This window comes from Mauremys reevesii, linkage group 8 (genome assembly GCF_016161935.1).
Source record: "Mauremys reevesii isolate NIE-2019 linkage group 8, ASM1616193v1, whole genome shotgun sequence".
In the NCBI taxonomy this organism is placed as follows: domain Eukaryota; kingdom Metazoa; phylum Chordata; order Testudines; family Geoemydidae; genus Mauremys; species Mauremys reevesii.
The window spans coordinates 93,594,128-93,611,945 of NC_052630.1; the positions used below are offsets into that span (position 1 = coordinate 93,594,128).

Consider the following 17,818-nt stretch of genomic DNA (forward strand, 5'->3'; position numbering starts at 1 on the left):
TACCCAACAACACCTACGAGCTACTCAACTGTAGCCAATCGGGCAACTGGGTGATATGGAGCAAGAAACCACAACAGCATGAGAGAAAATGGGTTGTATTTGTTTTTTTTTTTACTTTGAAAATAAAACAGGAAGCAAAATGCCCTTTAATATCTGCAAAGCTGCAAGAGCTTTCAAGCCTCTCTTGAGCAAAAAAGGCTTCGGTAACTGCATAAATTAATTACTTTCATCCATTGGATTTCTTTGCCTTATAAAAGGAAATAGCTGAGTCCAAAAGATGGAAGCTGCGAGCAGTTTTCTGAAGTTGGATATTCTGATATTTCTGGTGCATCTTGGACATGGGGAAGCAGCAAAACTTGTCTTAGTAACTAAAGACATCAGTGTTGAAAGGGGATGGGTGGTGTATGCGACTGATAATGAATTACGTTTTAATGTCTCCAAAGAGAGGAACCTTTGTAAGGTAGAAGTGGTTTTAAATGAGTCAGGTACACAAAGAATGGAGAAACTTACACCTGAGGTAAGCGCTCCTTCTCATGGGAATCAAAACCTATCACACTGCGGATGGTCTTCTGACCAGTTGCTGCTGTTGTTTTTGTTGTTTGGAATGTAAATCAGCCTCGACCAAAGCCCATTGGCAATTAACTTCAGCAGGCTCATCTTCCTGTCCAGGCTCATCTGAACTGAAGTCAATAGAGAGAACAGCTGAGACTGATGCATTAATCAGTGTTCCCCGGGGAGACGCACAGTGGTTGGGGGAGCCCAAAGGATCTCATGCCCCTCCTCCACTGCCTGGGGGTGGGGCAAGGGGCCATCCATCAGGGAAATGAAGGGGGCGGGGCCAGAGTCTCTCCTCTTCTGGCCATGGTGCCTGGGATGCTGCACTCTCCCAGGTAGCTGCTGTGCTGCACCAGGGAGATTTGTTGATGCTTTACTTATTTTTTTACTGCTCCATCCATTTAGTAAAGCCCTTTTATAAGAGCCATCTTCACAGTTTTGATGTTCACGGCACAATTTGCACCCCTCCTCCTATCTTTTTCTCTGTAACAAGCCCTGCACCCAAAGAGAGATATAGGGATGGGCAAGTATTGAGAGATTGAGCTTCCCCAAGTGTTGCTGAGATGCTAAGAGACATTGAAGTTAACGAGACCTTTCTGAGGGGTAGCCAGATGTTAGTCTGGATCTGTAAAAAAGTGACAGAGTCCTGTGGCACCTTATAGACTAACAGACATATGGGAGCAAAAGCTTTTGTGGGTGAATACCCACTTCGTCAGACACCCCTGATGAAGTGTGATGAAGTGGGTATTCACCCACGAAAGCTTATGCTCCAATACATCTGCTAGTCTATAAGGTGCCACAGGACTCTTTGGCGCTTTTTATAGACCTTTCTGGTTTCCAAGAAATTCCCAGCAAAAATGCCATTCGAATTATGAAGAATGAAAGAGCGGGAGAGATGCTTTCCCTGACATGGTTTGATATGTATTAGGAACATAGGAATTGCATACAGGATCAGACCAATGGACGCATCTAGTCTAATATCCTGTCTTTCACAATGCCTAGCAGCAAGTGTTTCAGACAAAGGTGCAATAAGCCCTGTAGTTATGTCACCCAATATTGATTGGGTAGTCCCTGCCCTCAGGGAAAATTTCTTTCTAGAGTGAATGGGCCCTGTTCAAGACATCTCTATGAAAATGGGCAAAATAATGGACACAGTGGTAAGTAATACTTTTTTACTTGATCTTATGTGATCATTTGAACTGGACAATTTATCCAGAATGTGTAGTATGTGTCCAATCTGGCAGCCCAATCCTCAAGCAAAACTCCCACTGGTTTCCTGACTAAAGCCTACAGGATTTGACTGATAAAACTACATAAAATTATTTTTATCAGTTTGTTGATGCTGCTTAGCTTAAGAGATATTTGACAGCCATTTCTTGCCCAACGAAGTAAAATATATTCATAATGGCTGCCCACTTTTGGAAGAGGGCCACATGAAGCTGCAAATTTACAGGTAGGTTCTCACTGGTGCTGAAATAGCAGATATTTAAGTAATTTCCTTTCAAGAGCATATTCATTTGCTGGGATTCAGGGATCATAACAATAAAAAAAATCTGAAATTCATTTACAAAATTTGAATTTTAAGGTTCAGCAAAAATCCCTGTCCCGTATGTGTATTTGAGTAAAATAATTTTAATCCATAAGAAGAAACTCTGAAAACAAAACAATTATATCAAAGTTCATCTGTGAAATTAAGTGAGGTTTTTGTTGTTGCTGTTTTTGGTCAAAGGTTCTTAAATATGTGTTTGTTACTTTCCTTCTAGAGTGACTTTTAGATGAAAAAGTATATTCGTTTACATCCTTCTCCAGCTCAGATGAAATCAATGGGAGCTTTGCTGTTGATTTCAATTGGAGTAGGATCAGGACTGTAATCCTTCTACAATCTCCAATATTCACCATTTATTTATAAGACCCCCTCCTGCCCAGGTTGCTCAGAACGCGGTGTGGCATTCTAAATTACAGTAGAAACTTCATCCAAAATCGATCCCCTGCATGGAAAAATCCCTATAGGGGACAGGAAATTCAGGTAGGTTGCCCTTGTGAAATTTCAACCACGTTATTGTGTTAGGTAGAGCTAGGTTTGCCCCTCCCTGCTACAGGATGATCCTCAAACTGGTGGCTCTTAGGGGAGCTGCCAGAGACCAAGGCCAGTCTGTAGTACCATGCTTCTTCCTAGACCCCTGTACCTCATCCCTCAAGCTCTGTTAGCTTAGGTCTGATTGAGCTCTGCCAACAGGTCTTCTCCTGGACTGTGGAAGTCCTCCTAAACATAGGTTCACAACTTGAAAAAGGGGTACGATGAGTCAGGACACTCTCTCAGCCTCTATGAACTCTATAGTAGATTGCAATACCTTGTTAGCAAACCTTCCAAGTCCCATTCCAAGCTGTCTTCTGTGTTATAGCCACCTCACATCCTTGTAGTAAGCCCTTTGCTAGGTCGGGGAACAGGGAGGTATGATGTCTCATAGGCATTTTCTCTTCCCCCTCCTCACACAACTGAGGTTTTCAGACCCTTCACATATAGAGAAAAAGGTGGTGATTTGACCCATTATTATTTGCTGGAATTTTCAAAAGGGCCTAATGGAATAAGGCACCAAGTCCCATTGAAAGCCAACAGGAGTTGAATGCCTAACTTCTTAGATATCTTTGAAAATCCCAGCCATTATTAACATCCCTCCCCCTACCCAAGTTAGACCTTCTCCAATACTCACAAAGAGCCACTTTGGTCTATGTAATCATGCTTGGAGAGCTCCATTTGAATGTGACACGGAGATGAAGAGCTTTCAGTTACAGATAAAGTGTTACAATACCAGAGTTTAGTACAACAGAGGTTTTCTAATATTTTTCCTCTTAAATATTAATTCAAAGGTAACCGACCAGTTTAATATAAGTTGGGAAGAGGACGAGTATAGTACCACAGAGTGAAATTCACTCCTGTGGAAAATGCAAGTACAAGGCCCATGCACCACTTAAGCTCTATTTGAGGTCTTAAGTAGGACTTAAGTGATGTATTGACAGGCCTCTGCACAAGGTGAATTTTGCCATGTAGAATTCTGATAGGAAGCAAAGCTCGTGTGTGTGAAACCATAGGCATAAGCTAGTATCCTCAAAGACACATCTCCCACAGGAAACAGGCAATGATTTTCTTGTCTTTAAATTGCATCTTGTTTTAACAGCAAAGCAGAAATTCAAATTCACAGTGATCTCCCAAGGGTTTACTTTGGTGCAATGTACCTAAGTTTTTCTGACGTACAAGGCTTTCTCAAAGACCACTGTGACAGACCCAGACCAGTGGGGTACAGGAGTCTGGTAGAGGGCAAATATACTGGTCACTGGATGAGTAGTTTTCTGTTCCCTGAGTGACCAGAGCAGGGGCTGCACTAGAGTAATCAGGAACCTGCTAGAGCCAATTAAGGCAGACAGGCTGATTAGATCACCTGCAGCCAATCAAGGCAGGCTAATCATGCCACCTGGGTTTAAAAAGGAGCCCACTCCAGTCAGGCGAGGGGGAGCCAGAGGAGAGGAAGTGCGTGTGAGGAGCTGGGAGCAAGAGGCACAAGGAGCTGAGAGTGAGAGGCTGTGCTGCTGGAGGACTAAGGAGTACAAGCATTATCAGACACCAGGAGGAAGGTCCTGTGGTGAGAATAAAGACAGTGTTTGGAGGAGGCCTTGGGGAAGTAGCCCAGGGAGTTGTAGCTGTCATGCAGCTGTTACAAGAGGCACTATAGACAGCTGCAATCCACAGGGCCCTGGGCTGGAACCCGGAGTAGAGGGCGGGCCCGGGTTCCCCCCAAACCTCCCAACTCCTGATCAGACACAGGAGGAGTTGATACAGACTGTGGGGAAGATCACTGAGGTGAGCAAATCTGCCAATAAGCGCAGGACCCACCAAGGTAGAGGAGGAACTTTGTCACACCACGCACAATGTCAGAGTATTTGAACATTTCTTTGATATACATTTTTATTTTAAAATGCTTGTGCATTGAAGATAGAAACAGGAACTTGTCTTGTAAATGATTTGCATAGATGGAGATGTTGGCATAGATCTTAGGAGAATGCTAAGACAATGAACAGCATGCTGGGAAGCAGCATTGAAAGTGTTGATAGGATATTACCGTGTACAGCAATGATAGTCATTAGGGACTAGAGCAGAGATATGTGAGTCAGGAATCTTGGGTTCTATCCTCAGCAATACCACTGATTGCCTTTGTGAGGTTATGCAGGTCCCTTAACCATTGTGTGATTTACTTCTCCCGGCTATAAAACGTATACGTTATCTGTTTCTGGGAGGTATTCTGAACCTTCATTAGTATTTACTGAGACAATCACAGGGAATCAAAAATATATGGGGTCATATCTTCAGCTACTGTAAATTGACTTATTGATTTGTGGCAGCCGAGGGTTTGGCCCATAATGCAAGTCCAAAGTATTATTTTTAAGAATTTGATTCTGTGAGGCATTGAGCACCCTCACTTCCTATTGACTGTCTATTTACAATATAGATTTTGCTGAAAGTAAAATTGTACAATAAATGCATTCATAGGTTGCTACATAAATGGCTAAAGCAAATTGCATTTCTTTATATGGGATGTAATACAATATTAAATCTCTCACATATGGGTTTACTGAACTGGAGATCATTGTAGAGACTTTTGTTCTTCATGTAGAGATCAGGAATCCAAAATCAAGTATTACTCAGTTTGGAAAAAAGCTCTCTAGACGTTCCTGAGTTTCTTGGCATATCTAAGCCAGTGGACAGAAGTGTCTTGACTTTCAAGTACAATGCTGATGGGATAGGTACGGTCTGCACCATTAGGATCATGTCTTCAGAGACCTCACTTCCTGCTTTTGGCCAGATTGTAGCAGAGGATCCCATCGGAGTGGAAATGTACACAAGCTTCTGCAAAACACTAGAGCAAGGACAAGTGATGAATTTTAAAACATTCAATACATCTACAGAACTTTTTTAGTGGGGCGGAGAGAGATTCTTTTTATTTAAAATCTTGTTAAAAATGTATGTGCTGTATTATTCTTGACAAGGAGATAAAGTTGTACTGTGGGAGCTTTTCCAACTTTGCTCTGCATCTTCCAAATTTCCTCATGCAAAAATAGTAAATCTGTAGAGCAGAGTTTATGTGAATGGGGCTTTGGGCCATAGAACAAGTGCTGAATTCTCCAGAGACAAGGGAATCTTGCCAGCATCCCAAGTAGTTTTATTGATGTAAGAATTGTTTAAAAACAAAATCTTGTTTGAGGAATCATTCAGTCCTGAACATAGAAGAAAGATGAAGGCAAACTGTGTTCCCCTTCTTGTAGAAGAGTGACAGAAAATAAATAAGAGTAACACACATTTTATTTTCTTGTGGTTTTTAAGCTGGTAAATGGTTAACTCTACAAAAATGCATAACAGTTGAACTAAAGGATAGAAATAACAGGATCAGAAGGACCCAGATCAAATCTTCTCACCAGTGTCAAGAATATCATTTTGAAATGCTGTAGGATTCAGTATCTGGTTCAGATTATTTAAAGAATAAGGCTTTTGGAAAATTTTCTATCAAAACTCTTGACCCAGTGATTCCCATGATGGATTACCTCTCCTTTCCAACAGGGGACACAGTGGTTCATCATGGGAGGTGGAAGACAGAAGAATGGGAGCAGGAGGCACCCAAACAACAATTTCCATAGGCTCTGCAAGAGATATTTCCAAATTGAAATATTTCAGTTTTCTATTTTCTACCAAAAAATTGGAATGTTGTATAGGGGGAATCTCCCCATATTTCAATAATCTTTAATAACTAAGTTACAGTAGCACGTGGATGACCTAGTTAGGTTCTGGATTCCATTGTATTGTGTACTGTACAAACATAGGTGCCAATCTTGAAAAACCTGTGGATGTGCTTAATTTATTACATGAGAGTAATCCCATTGAAGTCTATGGGACTACTTAGATAGGTAAAGTTATTTACATGCCTAAATCTGTACAAGATCTGGGCATTTGTATATAGAGTACCTACAGTTATTCCAAAGAGTTTACAGTCTAAATTACAAATTCATACAAATCATTGGCCAATCAAAAGATCGTGATGCAATAATTGTCAGAAGATTTGTTTGACTTAAATGTACGGTTTAATGCCTGCCATCCAAGATCAAAGGAAGTGCATATTCTAAAGACAAACTGTGAAGATTTCCTGGAGATGTAACTCCGATATCAACACCTCAGCCCCCTATCCCCTGATACAGATTACGTCCCCATCCAGATGGAGATCAGAGATAAAAAGAGCCAATGTCCATTACAGGTGAGAGCAGATAACCGATTTTGACAATCACTCAGAAAAACAATAAAACATTGCAAGCTGGATGTCTGTGCCATATTGAATTATTGGTCTTAACTTGGGTGCACCCTTGGGAATGAGTAGAAAGTCACAGGCTTCATCCTCCCTGGGAGTGGCGTTACCCTGGCATGACTCACATTTTGAAGTGTCTTAATGAGACTGTGCAATGTATAGAAATATTAGTGATTTCATCACACACACAATTTCTGACATTGCCTGCTTCAAGTTTACAAAACTCATATGAAACTGGAGCAATTTTAATAATTGTTTTAAATGAATTATTTTGCATATGAATATTTGCAAAAAGAGAAAAAGCCACTTTTGCTCAAGTATTCACATTTGCAAATTTTGAAAAAGCTGCTGGAGCCAAGGGGTGGAAGGAGAGGAGGAAGTATCACCCATCCAAAAGTCAAGTTATCAGGAGGAGTGAGCACTGGCTGGAAGTATGAAGCATTAATGGGACTGGGCAGAAAAAACATATCTCCTCTTGTTTGACTCTTGCATGGCGAAAAAAAAGGCAAATGGAGAGTGCGTGGCCTGTTATTGATAGGCCTGCCTTCCTTCTCCATGTCAAATTGCCTACCACCCTAACGCAAGCAATAGTTGCGTCAATGGCTATGAGTGAAATCTGTGCCCTATTGAATTCAGTGGCAAAAATTTCACTGTTTTCAACAGGGCCAGAATTTCACCCACTCTTCTGAGATTAACAATCTTGCCATGTCCACCCTGACTAGAGATTTCCCCTTTTGAAGAAGAAAATCGAGAAGGTGGAAGTTGACCTAACTGAAGATATACATTGATTTCTCTAGCTTCTTTGAATCCTATTGGTCTTACTTTGGACCTAGGTATGACACAAGTCTGCACTTACTTATTTGATGACCATGAGAAGAGATCAGCTGTCAATTTATTATTGTTGCATTCTGCATTTCTGATTTCTTTTTCTTACTTTTCAGGCTTTTCAGTTATTGAGTATTGTTAGTTGGAGGTGTGAAAAGTTTGGGACAAAGTTTGAAAGGGATTTTATGGTCAATTGTATATTAGTTGTTTCATTTTGTTTAATAGAGCCCAGGTACTATGGTAAGAACATAAGAACGGCCATACTGGATCAGACCAATTGTCCATCTAGCCCACTGTCCTCTCTTCCAACAGTGGCTGGGACAGAGGGAATTAATAGAACAGGGCAATTATTGAGTGATCCATCCCCTATCATCCAGCTTTTGGCAATTGGAGGTTTAGGGACACCTACAGCATGGAGTTGTGTCCTTGACCATCTTGGCTAATAGCCATTGATGGACTCCATTAACTTATCAATTCTTTTGTGAACCCAGTTATAGTTTTGGCTTTCACATATCCCTTGGCAATGAGTTCCAGAGGTTGATTGTGCATTTTGTGAAGAAGTACTTCCTTTTGTTTGTTTTAAATCTGGTGATGAGTCCCCAAAATTACTTGCAATATATACAATTCTGCATATACATATATTTCCTTTTGCAGAAGTGTTTGCAAAAGGATTAACTGGGTTTTCTTGGTTGTAGACAGAAAATGTTTAGATTCCTGTGGGGATAAAGGGAGCCATCCCAAATACAAAGGCCCAAGCTGCATTTATATCCATGTTCATCTTGGAGATTGATCAGTTTATTTGTACCCCACTTACAACAGCAGCTCTAGATGCTGAAGCTGGAGAAACCCCAAAAGACAGATTAGTGTTCAGCATTACCAAATGCCCACTAGAGGGGTATATTACCCCTCTGGAGGACCACACCAAGGCCATTACATCTTTCACTGGGCAGGATTTATACGACATGAAGACTGCCTATCAGCCACCCAACATCACTCATTCTGAGAGACAGAACTATGAGGTGAGGCATGGACCTGGAGTGCTCTTAGTCAGAATTACTGTACCTGCATCCACAGCAAGCTTGTCAGTTGCCAAATGTTGCATTAATCTTTCATGGAGTGTTTGTTTTGCTGTGTTGAGTTTCAAGCAATTGATAGTGCCTTCATGAGCAGTTCTCCTATCATGGTCCATTTTTCAATAAAAAGTGCTCCTAGGGTTGCATGGAACATGGGTAAGAGGAATTTTATCCAAGGTTGTTTAAATGTATGAATTCACAATGCTTTGGTGTGTACTGTAAACAATCTGTGCTACAGACACATCGCTGGTGTTGAGACTAGCACTAAGGTCCTATAGATTCCTCAGTGGATCTACAGAATAACTACTCTTAGCTCTGTAATTACCTTCCCTCTCCCCTTCTGTTTTTAAATTGGGCCTCCTCATTTTTTTCTATCTGTCGTTTAAGACAGTTACGTTTTGTTACATTGTATTTCATTTTATTTTCTTGTACATATCTGGCAGGTGCTAGAAAAACAAGCATCCAGAATCCTTTCTCTTACATTAATGTAAATCCAGAGTAATCCCACTGATAGAGTTACACCATTGTAAACAAGAGGAGAATTTGGTTTGGTTTTGCTGTTTTTTTTTTCTTCTTATTTTAGATATAGCCAAATCTTCAAACTCCTGATGGACAAAAACCAAAAGATTCTGTGGTTAAGATAAGCACGTTTCAAGTAAAAGGAGATGCTGCTGGAATTTACTGAACATAAATGTGCCTCATTTCAGTTTGCACTTGCAACACACGTACTCTGTGAAGTTGACTTTCTGTAGTTAAAGTTACTAGTTCTAATAATATACCCTTACAGTCACCTACCATACTGGAGCCTTGAAATTCCACATGTCTGGCAAGAAGGAAGCTTTTTTTTTTTTTTTAAAACAGGATCTCTGCTACTTAGTGGATTTCATCCCGCAGACAAGCAATTCTCCACCAGGCCAAACAGAATTGTAAGGCTCCAGGCTGCAGTACAACAGATCACTAATATCGGACAATCTTCTAGACTATCTAATCACTCAGCTTGACTGTTTTAGTACAATTAAGTGTTGCAATCTTTTTTAACCTGGTAATTAACACAGTTCTAGTGAACCCTGCACTTACAAAGTTTCCAACGGAAACATGTATATTAATAAAAGATCTCCTCTTAGCAAAAGCTGTTCAGCCTAAAGAAGATGCCAATGGTACAATACAGATGCATTAATGTTAACACAGTTAAGGCATGATATAAAGTATGCTTTACTAACCGTAAGCTGGAAATCTCATGAGGACAGGCTTTCTTGCAAGGTTTTCAGTACATTCCTTTATTTCTTATTGAGAACACTTTAAAAACAGTCTTTCCAGCACTATTACCTGATTTTTCTATCCCATCCTGGGCAGGATAAGGCAATTCAGGATTTGAGAACACAGATTTGAGTTATGTATTGAAACTTGCAAATTCTGCACGTTTGGTTTGACTGAGCAAAGGTTTGAGCTGACTGTGTTTCTTCTGAAATGGTGTTCCTGTTCCTAAGGGCAAATCTTGCCCTCTCCTTCTGTGCCAGGGAGGACTTTAAATGCAGCAAATTGTGTGCAATTCTGACGTACAGCAGACAGATTGGATAGAATGGGAGCTTATGCAGGGGGTTTTGCATAAGCTCCCATTCTATCCAATCCTGCAGCTCATGACTCTGAAAAAGTTCCTTCTGTGTCCTTGTGCAGTGTGGTGTTGGGGAAGTAGACCCACCATCTGTTCACTCTGGGCATGAGGCACAGGGTGATTATTGCAGTCTCAGCAGATCTGCACAGCAACTTGGGGAAATGACTCTTTCCTCTCTTTACAGTCCCATAGAATCTCCCTTCACCAAGCCCAGCTGTTTAAGCTGGGTCCAAGAGGGAGGATTTAGCCCCCAGTAATTTTGCTGTACCACCTGCTGAATAATATTTGAATAACTGTCTTCCAAATCCTTATGATCGATCCTTAAACTGTTATGCTTATATGTGTACATTATAGGGCTTGACTTACTGGAAGTTCAGTCACATCCAGTTACCTGGGGTACCCTTCAGACTGTGGGCAATGATAAACTTGATTCTGTTCAGCTGGTGGTGGTGGAAGAACCACAGCATGGATGGATCACAGTTCAAGGTACACTGTATCACAGACGGGCATGAAGGTGTGTGAACTGTCTTGATGAATTGATTATTCAATTTTGAACAGGTTGCTTAACTTTGCTTTTCACAGTGAGCTTCCCAGAACAAAATACCAACCCTCCTATATCCCAACCGCTTCCTTGGGCCAGGTTTGATATTTTGTTTCTTTTTCACATGTTCTGGATAAAATAGCTAAAGTTCCCTGAAACTGTAAGAATCTGTAAGATTTGTGATTACGATTTGATTCACCTATCCCTCCAGCTCTCTGAAACTCTTAAACAATGACTCATTTTAGAGATGCACCTGAATTGGAACTACTGATCCGAACATCCCTGAAATTTGAGAAAGTTCAGATTTGGGATTCTAATTCAAACTTTGCAACACGGGTTCCCCAGTAATCTCACTGTGAAGAACTGATGTTAGCAATGCATATGCAGCCTCTCCTGAAGCTTCAGTTACTTGCTTCCAGACATCCATCATTAAATTCATAGAACCTTTTCAAACATATGGCCGTAGTGCATTTCTAGACACACATGTCTCTTGAGAAGAGCTGATTGAAACATGGAATTTCTGTCCCATGGGAAATTCTGATATTTCATCCCTTGTGTTCATCTTCAATTAGATCAAAAAATCAAAACATTAAAAAAAATTGTGCAGTGAAAAGTTTTGAAAAATTATGGTTCAGAATGAAACTTCCCATTGAAACACAATGTTTTAACATTCACAAATCAAAATATTTCATTTCTGCTTGTTGACCCAAAATGAAACATTTAGTTCCTTATTGATGTTAATTTCAGTTTCTGCCTGAGCCATATTACATTTCCCATGATGCACTGCAGTCTCTCTGGCTTGCTTAACATTATTGTTTTGTTTGAAAATTTTCAACCAGAGCTACTCTGAACACATACCCCTTCCTTTATTCTGCTTCTGTTGTTGTGATATTAGTGTTGCCAACTTTCACTCCTTTAGTGTTACCTCAGTACTTTTCAGGCTGCTTTTTATAATACAGTTTCCCACAGACTCCAGGTGGCTGTTTCAGCAGCTGGGAATTTCTGGGGAATAAGAATACTCAACCATATGCCCTTTCTCTCTGAAATACCCTTTGCAATGGAAGCTAGGAGCTGCTGCAGTGGCTGTATTCTGCCTAAAGATTCCCCTATACGTGGGTTGGATCTGCTAGGTTTCCAGTTGTTTTGAAGGGCCCTCAGTCTGATCCAAGATCCTCCCCCCGTCCTAGGAGTTTAAAATATAAAATAGATGGATGACCAAACCAGACAAGGCAGCATTTCAGAGGGGTTCAGGAAGGAAAAGAGAATAAGGGAAAATGATTCCTGGGAGATTGTTCATAGTGACTTCAGAGCATTTATTTTGTTAGTGTTCTGTGTGTGTGGCAAGGGGAGGGAGGGACACTATTATGGTTTTAATACTTCATTTTTGGGAAACTTCAGATAAGCAAATGGATTTGTCCAGTAATAGTTGAAGTATCTTTTTGCTCTAATAAGGGCCTGTTTAAAAATCATGAACCTGTTTTAAAATATTTGAGGCGCTATTAATGCTGTTAAAAAACAAACAAAAACAGTTCTTTGAGTTCGAGTGATTCCTAGATGCATGCTGTCTTGTCCATTTGCAGTGTGCAGATCTTCATGGTTTCCAAATTGTCAATCAGAGTCAGTAAGTATTATTACAATACAGTGTATCTCTGGAAAACATTATCATTTTACTACTTTGGGCCTAGTCTAAAACGTATTGAAGTGAACGGAAAGGGTCTTGTTGGAAAGGGCGGGGGGAGAGCCCAGAAGATATAATATTGCATAGCAAGGAACTATGTGGATGATGGGACGTTTGTAACAAACGTCTTGCTAAAAGCTAACATTGTACTTCATGAGCCTGATTCTCATCTCATACTTGTGGAAAATTAGTTTTACTGCAGTGAAATCAATGGAGTTGCTCCTGATTCGCACCAGAATTAAAAAGATCAGGAGCACAATTAAAGATTTAGCTATTCGTTCCCTCCCATGTTTCCTTTGGAAGGACTGCACAAATAAAATAAATGAATAGAAATATCAGGGTATTGGAAAGCACAAGATAAATGGAAAATTGTATTTTTCATTTCCAAACATGTTTTACTGTTAGCAGCAGAGCAGAATTCTCTAGCTGCTGATGATCAGATTTCATGGTCTATGTCCCCAAATTTTCAATTCTTTTGTAGACGGTAATGATTCATGTTATGCTGGTGAAAGACCAGTTGCTAGAGGAAGTTCCTGCGACTACAAGTCAACCTGTTGTCAAAGAAACTGAGATTGTGCACATCACAAAGAATCGCCTCCACTTTACAGACACCAAGTCCCCAGAGAATCAGCTTATGTACATGGTTACTAAATCATGTTTCTCTCCCTCTTCTCCTGGGTATGTATGAAACTGTTGGGCTAAATTATAAGCCAATTGAGAAAAGATCTAACATTTTCCCCCTCTTACAGAATTTATGATGTGGTGAAGCTAATTTTCATAGACAGCATGAAAAGCTATAAAAAAGATCCTGCTATTTCTATGCTGACATCTTTCACTCAGGTAAACAGCTGGAATATTTTATATTACTAGAAATTATGTGGTGCTGTTTTGAGTGGGATTTAAACGGTGACTAGTCATGATGCTGTCCAACTGCAGAGGGCTGGACTTCATCTGTAATGAATGGTACACTGGGTGCTACTAAACAAAGTTTTGTAGCTTGGTGGTATTTACTTAAACTATATTATATGCAGTGTACTCAGAAATATTGGGGTAAATTCACTCCAGGTGGTAAGAGTATAATATTTTTTAAAGGCACTTATTTTACCGAATCAGATCTTTTGATTAAAGTAGGCATTAGGGGAAGATTTTCCAGTTGGATTTGGACACCTAAATCTCCTTTGTGATTATGATGTTTTCATTGTTTCTATGATCACGCAGTGGGTCAAATTCCCTCGTTTCAATGGAGTCACACCAAGGATCAGTTTGGCCCAGCATGGCTGCAATAAGTCCCAATGATTCTGAGTGGTTTCTTTCTTGATAATGTTTCAAAAATATGCAAATGCTCTACTGTATATATACATCCAGAGGATCTTGCCAGAAGAACTGCTTGGTTGCATTCATTTTGATTACAGTAAGAGGTTGATTTATGATGAATATGCCAAGTGAGTCAGGGTGCAGTGGTTTTCACCAGTGCCACATCTCGTTATGTTCTTCATCCATAACTCAGGAAATTAAACTTGCGACGTCTATGTGATACTGTCACGTCTGTTTCCCACAGCATGCTGTAACACATTTAAAAGTGGCGTACATGCCTCCAGAGAGAGAGAGAGAGTGGTCCTGACCCGCTGTTTGTACAGTTTGAGTTTTCTGTTAGTGACCAGCAGGGAGGAGTAGTGGCTGGACTCAACTTTAACATCGCAGTGATGCCTGTGGCTGATGAAGCACCTGAGGTATTTATCAAGTATCCTAATTATCTGTCGACATGATGCCTTCCTAATGACTTTCCACTGTACAGCTCTAGAGTAAACAGGAGAGTTGAGGGATTTGAATCTGACAAAAAGGATGATTATTCAAGTGTGTCCTGGCTTTTGATTGTGGTGCTTCAAATATTCAAACCAGTCAACCAATTTATTTTTTTGCTTATTTTATGAGGATACATTCCTTTGCCCCACACAATTGTTGCCTGACTTCTTCCTATGAATTGAGGTCATTCCAGCATTCAGTCTAAAGCTTTACCATAATTGTTCGCATGCAGCTCTAACTTCCCTTGCTCCATTTTTAAAGCCTTTCCCATTCAACATAACTTCTTCTTGACTAAAAAGAACAGCAGCCCTCCATGATAGGGAAGGGTGTTTCTGCTGTCTCAGCATTGGGCTTATTCTGTATTAACATCTTTTAGCCAGAGGTGGGACCCAGCAAGTCCTGTTGGAGCACTGCTTCTCGTCCAATTTAGTGAGTTTGCAATGACTGCTAAGGCATGGTGAAGCATTTTGTCTCCCTTTAAGCTGAGACCAGTACTGCTGTGATTCCTCTGCCTCTTGTTGGCCTAGGCAGTGAAAGGATGAGAATGGGATGTGAATGCAAGACCCTATATGCCAGGACAGTGGTATGGTACCAACTGGTAAATGAGTCATTCCAACAGCTGTATGCTTGGACTTTCCAATGTGCTCTCATTCTTTTGAACAGGCTAAACATTTTCTGGTCCTATTAGTTGGAATTATTCACTGAATTTGCTCCATCTATATTCATGCTCCTGTTGTGTGTACTTTCCACAAATATTTTAGCAAATGTGTTCACTGACAGGAGTGTTCAGCAAAACAGCCAGCTCTGTGTCGGGATTAGAGAATGTCTGTGGAAAATGACTTTCAAGTACACACTTGGAACGAGTTAATGCACTCCAATCAAATAACTGAGTCCTTCCTTGAGATCTATTTGTCCAAGGCAACTGGAATTTAGAATATTTAAAACAGTGAACTACTCAAGAACAATCTACAAACCAAGAATTATTTGCAGGAGGTGTTTGGCAAGTAATTATGAAAGGTGGATGCTTTTGAGAAAACTGATCTGCCCAAAAATATTAACAGAAAGAAGCAAAATTCATTGAACTATTCAGGCAGTTCTAGTCACTGGTAAGCTTTTGATCATATTCAGAGTAGAAAATGATCACTGATAATATTCCCAAAATAACAGTAAACACTTGTTAAAGAAGAAAATAAACATTAAGTTTAATTAATTAAATCTTAGTCACTTTCATTGCTGCTTTTTCTTTGAGTTTTTACTTCAGGCCCCTATTCTTTATCTAATATGCATTTGTGCTTGGGGCCATTCTCTGATCTCAGTCTCCTTTATCTAACTATGCTCTTTGTGGCAGGACACCACCTTTACCTTAGCGGCCTCAGCATTTCTCCCTTAGGCAGGGAGTGATGGAATAAATCAGTCCGACCCTGGAGGGTTTTTTTCGCCCTCACTCTGGCTTTATTTCCCCCTATTTACATGATTGGCCACAGGGTTACCCCCAAGGAGTTATCTTAAGCAAAACAGCCCTCCCCCTCAACTCACAATGCAAACAGAAATACTTTCCCCTGCCCCCTCTTCAGGGCATTACTTTACTACACTGGCTCCTAGTTACCAGACCTATCCCAAGCAGCTCTTAACTTTCTTTCCCTATAGGGAGGAGAGACAGCCTTCCACCAGGACAAGCCTTTCCTTCCTGCTGCCAGTGCCTCTGCTGCAGCTTCCCTCATATCTCTCCCCTCCTTTCTCACCCGAAGAGTGGTTTTGAAAGGTCACTGGCAGCCCTTAACTGGACTCAGGTGTCTCTGATTATCCTGAGGTAACCTTTTTTCCACTCATAGGTCACGGCCTTCACCATTCTAGGGCTGATATATCTGGCTTCCACCAACCGGAGCAGCTGCCATGGATACGAGCCGCATACAGCCCCTCAAACTGGCCCAGGTCACCAAGCTGCTGGGCTGGCTAGGTTCGCAGGGCCAGTGCACCCAGGTTCGTGTTGAATTCATGGACGACACCAGTAGATCCATCATCCAGAATATAAAGAGGCCTGTCCGTGAGGGGGATGTCCTGATGCTGCTGAAATCTGAGCATGAAGCAAGGTGATTATGTTGATTTTAATGCTGCAGCTCAATGGCAAGCCTGATGTGACTAGCATTTCTGATTTCCTCTAATGAAGAGGTGGCAGTTCATACCTACTCCGCTTGACTTAATGAAGGGGAATGTTGTGTTTTAGAGACTAAAATAAAGGGTTTTTTTTCCAGTTAAAAAAAAACCCAAACCACACTCTCTTATATCTGTGTCAGAACTGACTTTGTCACACCTTCAATAAACCCTGAAAACCACCACAGTGCAAAGAAGAAGGTTCATGTCCATTAGAAAAGCCTCTTTGATAGAGTACTAGGGCATAACTTTTAGCAGCTTAAGTGATGACTCAAAGATCTCTGGGCAAACATATCTAGCCCTTCCTTAGTTGCTTTGTCTGTTATTGAAGCAAGGGGAAAAGCTCCCCCTCCTCCTAAGGTAAAGTTACTTTTCTTGATAAGCTTCCTTATATCTCAGTGGATAGTCAGTGGTTTTCTGCAGCCCCTGTGCTGTCCCAGTATTTGTTTATAGGGATGTAGAGGCAGCAAACTTTTCTCAGGCAGGCAGATAGAGAAAGCTTTTTATTCTAGTTGGAGTTTGAAGAGACGAGAGAGAGGCTCTAAACATTTTCACATTATCTATCTATGGTTTTACTCACTGAAGTGGGCAGTATTTTCTGAGCAATGTGATGGAAGCAAACATGTTGTTAAATTGGTTTTCTTCCTGCTGTTTGATTCACAGCACCAGGTCAGAAATATTATGACTCACCTGCGAGTGCTAACTACCTTTCATCAAGCTATAGTGCTATTGAGTAGACTTGCAATCTTTTTAGTACAAGCTTTTCACCAGAGGGCTGGAGAGAAGGTAACTCATGCCAAGTAGATTTTGGCAGTACTGTTAAGCTCTAAAACAGGGACTCTTGGGACCTGTGAATCCTACTGATATGAATGTCAAGCCCAAAAGCCTTCCCGAGGAATGAATGATGTCGTTATCTGCGACCACACGTTCCTCACTGACCTTGTCTCTCTGACATGCTCTCTTCCCGTCTACTTCCTTGAGAATGGCTTTGTCTTCTTGTCTTTTATTTTGCTGGGTTGTTGTTAGTTTGCTGCGGAGATGGTTGTGAGTTTCTGTGGTATGAAACATCCACGTGCTGCAGACAGCAGATGCAATTACACATGAGTAGGGAGCTGGGAGTAGAACTTAAGTGATTCAGTTCCAAACATACAGGCCTCCACCACTGAGTGTAAGGAGAACTCCTATGGCTGGAATTAGTAGTAAGTCACTTTATCATCTCCATGGATGAGCCACTGC

The 17,818-nt window shown here is 40.8% G+C and overlaps 1 protein-coding gene and 1 pseudogene across 1 annotated transcript; both read left to right on the forward strand.

Moving 5' to 3' along the window:
• The first annotated feature begins 277 nt into the window (after positions 1-277).
• Positions 278-17,818, forward strand: part of LOC120371025 — a 68,676-nt pseudogene continuing 51,135 nt past the window's right edge.
• LOC120370668 (40S ribosomal protein S28-like) lies at positions 13,238-16,525 on the forward strand. The gene is made up of 4 exons (XM_039485712.1): positions 13,238-13,264; positions 13,378-13,468; positions 14,187-14,358; positions 16,264-16,525. Exon 4 carries the CDS (start codon positions 16,325-16,327, stop codon positions 16,523-16,525), a length of 201 nt encoding a protein of 66 aa, XP_039341646.1. The 5' UTR covers positions 13,238-13,264; positions 13,378-13,468; positions 14,187-14,358; positions 16,264-16,324.